This window comes from Humulus lupulus, chromosome 6, assembly GCF_963169125.1.
Source record: "Humulus lupulus chromosome 6, drHumLupu1.1, whole genome shotgun sequence".
In the NCBI taxonomy this organism is placed as follows: Eukaryota; Viridiplantae; Streptophyta; class Magnoliopsida; order Rosales; family Cannabaceae; genus Humulus; species Humulus lupulus.
Window position 1 is genome coordinate 221,706,447 of NC_084798.1, and position 6,559 is coordinate 221,713,005.

The 6,559-nt window shown below is 36.5% G+C and overlaps 1 protein-coding gene across 1 annotated transcript; it reads right to left on the reverse strand.

The window, feature by feature from the left end:
- Positions 1-5,173: 5,173 nt before the first annotated feature.
- On the reverse strand, positions 5,174-6,043 carry LOC133786160 (ribosome-inactivating protein gelonin-like). The gene has a single exon (XM_062225371.1). It carries the CDS (start codon positions 6,041-6,043, stop codon positions 5,174-5,176), a length of 870 nt encoding a protein of 289 aa, XP_062081355.1.
- Between the last annotated feature and the right edge of the window lie 516 nt (positions 6,044-6,559).

Sequence of the window (6,559 nt, forward strand, 5' to 3'; positions counted from 1 at the left end):
TGATACGGTCAAAATACATCGAGATGTACGAATATAAGGCAAAAACTTGCGAAAATTGCCATCGAAAAGTGGAAATATTTTTCAAATGTGGAATGAAAGCTCCGTTTCAACTCCAATAGATGCATTTACCCATGATATGTGTGGGGTAAAAATATCGAACGAGTTGAACACGAGTGAAAAACATTTCGGAGAAATTAGTGAAATCTCCAATTCAGCAAAGGGGTACCCCTTTCAGAAAAGTTCGATTTCTATAATATGAATTGGAGCAACGTTTTGAAGGTGAATACTATGGAATCTCCGAGGGCCATGGGCACAAAAGTTGTAGCCCTATGTCTTAGGCTTCAATGTAAAAAATTCCGTGCATATTCGAGCTGTGTAGGGGGTGATACAGTCAAAATACGTCGAGATGTACGAATATAAGGCAAAAACTTGCGTAAATTGCCATCAAAAAGGGAAAAAAAATTTAAATGTGAAATTAAAGCTCATTTTCAACTCCAATAGATGCATTTACCCATGATATGAGTGGGTTAAAAATATCGAACGAGTTGAACACGAGTGTAATACAATTCAGAGAAATTAGTGAAATCTCCAATTCACCAAAGGGGAACCCCTTTCATAAAAGTTCAATTTCTATAATATGAATTCGAGCAACGTTTTGAAGGTGAACACTAAAGAATATCCGAGGGTCATGGGCACAAAAGTTGTAGCCCTATGTCTTAGGCTTCAATGTATAAAATTCCCTGCATATTCGCAGTGTGTAGAGGGTGATACGGTCAAAATACATCAAGATGTCCGAATATAAGGCAAAAACTTGCGAAAATTGCCATGGAAAAGGGGAAATTTTTTTCAAACGTGGAATTGAAGCTCCGTTTCAACTCCAATAGATGCATTTGCCCATGATATTGGTGGGGTAAAAATATCGAATGAGTTGAACACGAGTGTATACTTTTCGGAGAAATTAGTGAAATCTCCAATTCACCAAAGGGGTACCCATTTCAGAAAAGTTTGATTTCTATAATATGAATTTGAGCAACGTTTTGAAGGTGAATACTAGAGAATATCCGAGGGTCATGGTCACAAAAGTTGTAACCCTATGTCTTAGGCTTCTATGTATAAAATTCCATGCATATTCAAGGAGTGTAGAGGGTGATACGGTCAATATACGTCTAGATGTCCGAATATAATGCAAAACCTTGCGAAAATTGCCATCGAAAATGGGAAAGTTTTTTTCAAATGTGGAATTAAAGCTCTGTTTCAACTCCAATAGATGCATTTACCCATGATATGTGTGGGGTAAAAATATCGAACGAGTTGAACACGAGCGTAATACATTTCGGAGAAATTAGTGAAATCTCCAATTCACCAAAGGGGTACCCCTTTTAGAAATGTTCGATTTCTATAATATGAATTCGAGCAACGTTTTGAAGGTGAATACTAAAGAATCACCAAGGGTCTTGGGAACAAAAGTTTTATCTCTATGTCTTAGGCTTCTATGTATAAAATTTCGTGCATATTTGAGGTGTGTAGAGGGTGATAAGGTCAAAATACTGAGAGATGTACGAATATAAGGCAAAAACTTGCCAAAATTGCCATCGAAAAGGTGAAAAAAATTTCAAATGTGGAATTAAAGCTCCGTTTCAACTCCAATGGATGCATATACCCATGATATGTGTTGGCAAAAAATATCGAACGAGTTCAACACGAGTGTCATACATTTCGAAGAAATAAGTGAAATCTCCAATTCACCAAAGGGGGTACCCCTTTCCGAAAATTTTGATTTCTATAATATGAATTCGAGCAACGTTTTGAAAGTAAATACTAAGGAATCTCAGAGGTTCATGGGCACAAAGGTTGAAGCACTATGTCTTAGGCTTCTATGTGTAAAATTTCGTGCAATTTCGAGGTGTGTAGAAGGTGATACGGTGAAAATATTGAGAGATGTACGAATATAAGGCAAAAACTTGCGAAGATTGCCATCGAAACGGGGAAATTTTTTTCAAATGTTGAGTTAATGATCCGTTTGAACTCCTATAGATGCATTTACCCATGATATGTGTTGGGGGAAAATATCGAACGAGTTGAACATGAGTGTAGTACATTTTGGAGAAATTAGATAAAATCTTTAATTCACCAAAGTGGTACCCCTTTCAGAAATGTTTGATTTCTATAATATGAATTCGAGCAACGTTTTGAAGGTGAATATTAAGGAATCTCCGAGGGTCATGGACACAAAAGTTGTAGCCCTATGTCTTAGGCTTCTATGTATACAGTTTGGTGCTTATTCAAGGTGTGTAGAGGGTGATACGGTCAAAATACTGAGAGATGTAAGAATATAAGTCAAAAACTTGCAAAAATTGCCATCGTAGAGGGGAATTTTTTTTCAAATGTAGAATTAAAGCTCTGTTTCAACTCCAATAGATGCATTTACCATGATATGTGTTGGGGAAAAATATCGAACGAGTTGAACACGAGTGTAATACATTTCGGAGAAATTAGTGAAATCTCCAATTCACCAAAGGGGTACCCCTTTCAGAAAAGTTCGATTTCTATAATATGAATTGGAGCAACGTTTTGAAGGTGAATACTAAAGAATATCCGAGGGTCATGGGCACAAAAGTTGTAACCCTATGTCTTAGGCTTCAATGTATAAAATTCCCTTCATATTCGAGGTGTGTAGAGGATGATATGGTCAAAATACGTCGAGATGTCCGAATATAAGGCAAAAACTTGCGAAAATTGCCATCGAAAAGGGGAAATTTTTTTCAAATGTTGAATTAACGCTCCGTTTCAACTCCAATAGATGCATTTACCCATGATATGTGTTGGGGAAAAATATTGAAGGAGTTGAACACGAGTGTAATACATTTCAGAGAAATTAGTGAAATCTCCAATTCACCAAAGGGGTACCCCTTTTAGAAAAGTTCGATTTCTATAATATGAATTCAAGCAACGTATTGAATGTGAATACTAAGTAATCTCCTTGGGTCATGGGCACAAAAGTTGTAGCCCTATGTCTTAGGCTTTTATGTATAATATTTCGTGCATATTCGAGGTGTCTAGAGGGTGATACGGTCAAAATACTGAGAGATGTAAGAATATAAAGCAAAAACTTGCGAAAATTGCCATCGAAAAGGGGAAATTTTTTTAAAATGTGGAATTAAAGCTCTGTTTCAACTCCAATAGATGCATTTACCCATGTTATGTGTTGGGGAAAAATATCAAACGAGTTGAACACGAGTGTAATACTTTTCGGAGAAATTAGTGAAATCTCCAATTCACCATAGGGGTACCCCTTTCAGAAAAGTTCAATTTCTTTAATATGAATTCGAGCAATGTTTTGAAAGTGAATACTAAGGAATCTCCTAGTGTCATGGGCACAAAATTTGTAGCACTATGTCTTAGTCTTCTATGTGTAAAATTTCGTGCAAATTCGAGGTGTGTAGAGGGTGATACGGTCAAAATATTGAGAGATGTACGAATATAAGGCAAGACTTGCGAAGATTGCCATCGAAAAAGGGAATTTTTTTACAAATGTTGAGTTAAGGCTCCGTTTGAACTCCAATAGATGCATTTACCCATGATATGTCTTGAGGGAAAATATCGAACGAGTTGAACACGAGTGTAATAAATTTCGGAGAAATTAGTGAAATCTCCAATTCACCAAAGGGGTTCCCCTTTCAGAAAAGTTTGATTTCTATAATATTATTTCGAGCAATGTTTTGAAAGTGAATACTAAGGAATCTCCAATGGTCATGAGCTCAAAATTTGTAGCACTATGTCTTAGGCTTCTATGTGTAAAATTTCGTACAAATTCGAGGTATGTAGAGGGTGATGCAGTCAAAATATTGACAGATGTACGAATATAAGGCAAAACTTGCGAAGATTGCCATCGAAAAGGGGAAAAAATTTTCAAATGTTGAGTTTAGGCTCCGTTTCAACTCCAATAGATGCATTTACCCATGATATATCTTGGGGAAAAATATTGAACGAGTTGAACACGAGTGTAATAAATTTCGGAGAAATTAGTGAACTCTCCAATTCACCAAAGGGGTACCCCTTTCAGAAAAGTTTGATTTCTATAATATGAATTCGAGCAATGTTTTGAAAGTGAATACTAAGGAATCTGCAAAGGTCATGGCTACGAATGTTTTAGCCCTATGTCTTAGGCTTCTATGTATAAAATTTCGTGCAATTTTGACGTGTGAGGAGGTTGATACGACCAAAATACTACGATATGTACGAATATAAGGCAAAAACTTACGAAAATTGCCATTGAAAAGTGGAAAAATTTTCAAATGTGGACTTAAGGCTCCATTTCAACTCCAATAGATTCATTTACCCATCGGACACGTGCTATTTCGTGCAATGTCCCATTCATAATCGGACACGTGATGTCTGATCAGCACGTTTATATTTCGTGTCCAAGAATTTAGGGATAAACGGACATGTAATGTCTGATCTCGCATGTTTATATATAACGTATCCAGGTTTATAAATGTTCCTGAAAATGGCAGATCTCCAGCGTACCCTGAACTGATCATAGCGTCAGTTGGCACCTCGGATGCTGTGCTTCATATGTGTCTCCAGCTCGTGTCTTATTGCTTTTTCTAGGGAGTCGCACTGTCCTCGTAGAGGAAATATGAAGTTGTAGATCTTCCAGTATTGTTCCTGGCCAGCCAGTTGTACTCGAGCTGCCTAAAAGGCCTGGGCTGAATACGAGGACGTACAAATTCATATCAAAATGTGTAAAATCAAATCTAAACATTATTGGGTGATATTTGGGAGTTACAATATTGTAACTGATTTTGTAACTCCAAAATATGTTACATTTTGGGCACTCACATGTGTCAAATTTTGTAACTCTCAATCATATGTTACAAGGTGTAACAAATCACATTTTGCTACATTATTTAATCTAATATTATATTATATAAAATAATATAACAACAAATTATATTAGTCGATGTTACAATACAAGGGAAACGAAGATATCATCCACCTTGATGGTACAAACTTTCGAGAATGTCAAATTCTATACGACCTTAAAGTAGGGTGATTTTATTCATCATATTAAAACATTATTACAAATATCATCATCTATAGTAGGAAGAAAGATGATAAAAAGGGAAACATTATTAAAAATATCACCCACTTAATCATTAGCAGATTGATATCACATCGTAGCAGCTGTGTTTTCAAAGCTTTCTTCACTCATCGTTGTGGCTACATTCAGCAAGAGTCCCATGTCGGCTTTCACTTGTGCAACCGTGGACACAATGCGTGGAGAATAGTCTTGATTTTGCAATTGAACTGATGCAGTAAATTTCCCATCTTTAGATTGCTGGATTGCTTTGGAAAGATCTTGCCATTTATTCTCATAGCTGATAATATCACCTCTTGGGAAAAACCCTCCCTCAAAGCCTTTCTGCTCCAGTTGTGTCTGAATATATTTGAATCTACCGGCCTCCGCAACCATCTGGATAACAACTAGAAGATTTTGACGAAGCTCGTCTGTTGGGTCCTTGCTATCAAATTTTTTAAATACATCTAGGGATAGGTCTAATGCCTTGAATCCCAACCTAGTATTCTCCCTGTTTCCTAAGGTATCATAATTAGTCACGAGATTAACGTCAACCTTTTTGGTACATTGATTGAAAAGTAAAGTTTTTGAATTGGTAGGAGCTTCTTTAAAGAAGTAGCAACGTTTTTCTGCATCAGCTTGATAGGCCACCACATATGAGTTCAGAGCATATATTGCAAATGTAATGGAGACACTTGGATTGAAAAGTCTCACATAGACAAATTGTTTGTCTCGTACCGCTGCCGATTTTGTGCGCAGCACTGGAATGTCGTAGCTCTCGGTCCCACTTTTCAATTCTCTTCGTAGAGATTGCATGAACAACTGGTAAAATCCCACGCTCGCGTCTTTGAATGTAGTGTTGAAAGTAGCAGTGCCGTAGCTTGCTGTCGTCGGGAGCACACTTGCCCATCCGAGTGCAATGCTCCAGCAGCATAGCCATGTTGCCACCACAACCTGCACCATCTTGCGTAAAATCTAGCTTTATTGCTAATACATGAATCAACTAAACTCATATATATATATATATATTGTATATGCCATCGTCCCCAAGAAAAAGAAAAGAAAAAAAACTGAAAAAAGGTAGGTGGGCATAAAAATCATGTTTATATTTTACGCCAACACATTTCTCACAAGGTAGTTGGATTAGGATTTGGATTTTAGGTGGCTTAATAAGAGCCATGAACAAGATTCGTGGTCTTATCCTGATATAGCCGACATAAATATATCATTTTATTTTATTTGTCTTTTGTCTTTTGCTTTTGTCTTTTTTTTCATTGTCGATTATTTTTATGTGGTTGAGTCTTTTAAGAGAGCTAGTTCACGAGTTACTCTTGTTATATTAAGCTTTGTGAGAAACTTGGTTTGAGTTACAATTTTGGCAGTGTTTTGGCATGTACCAAAGAAGTTATCGTCCCTATGAAGGGTTACTGTTACATATTTTCCACTGTATACATTTTTGTTTAACAAGGAATATAATAT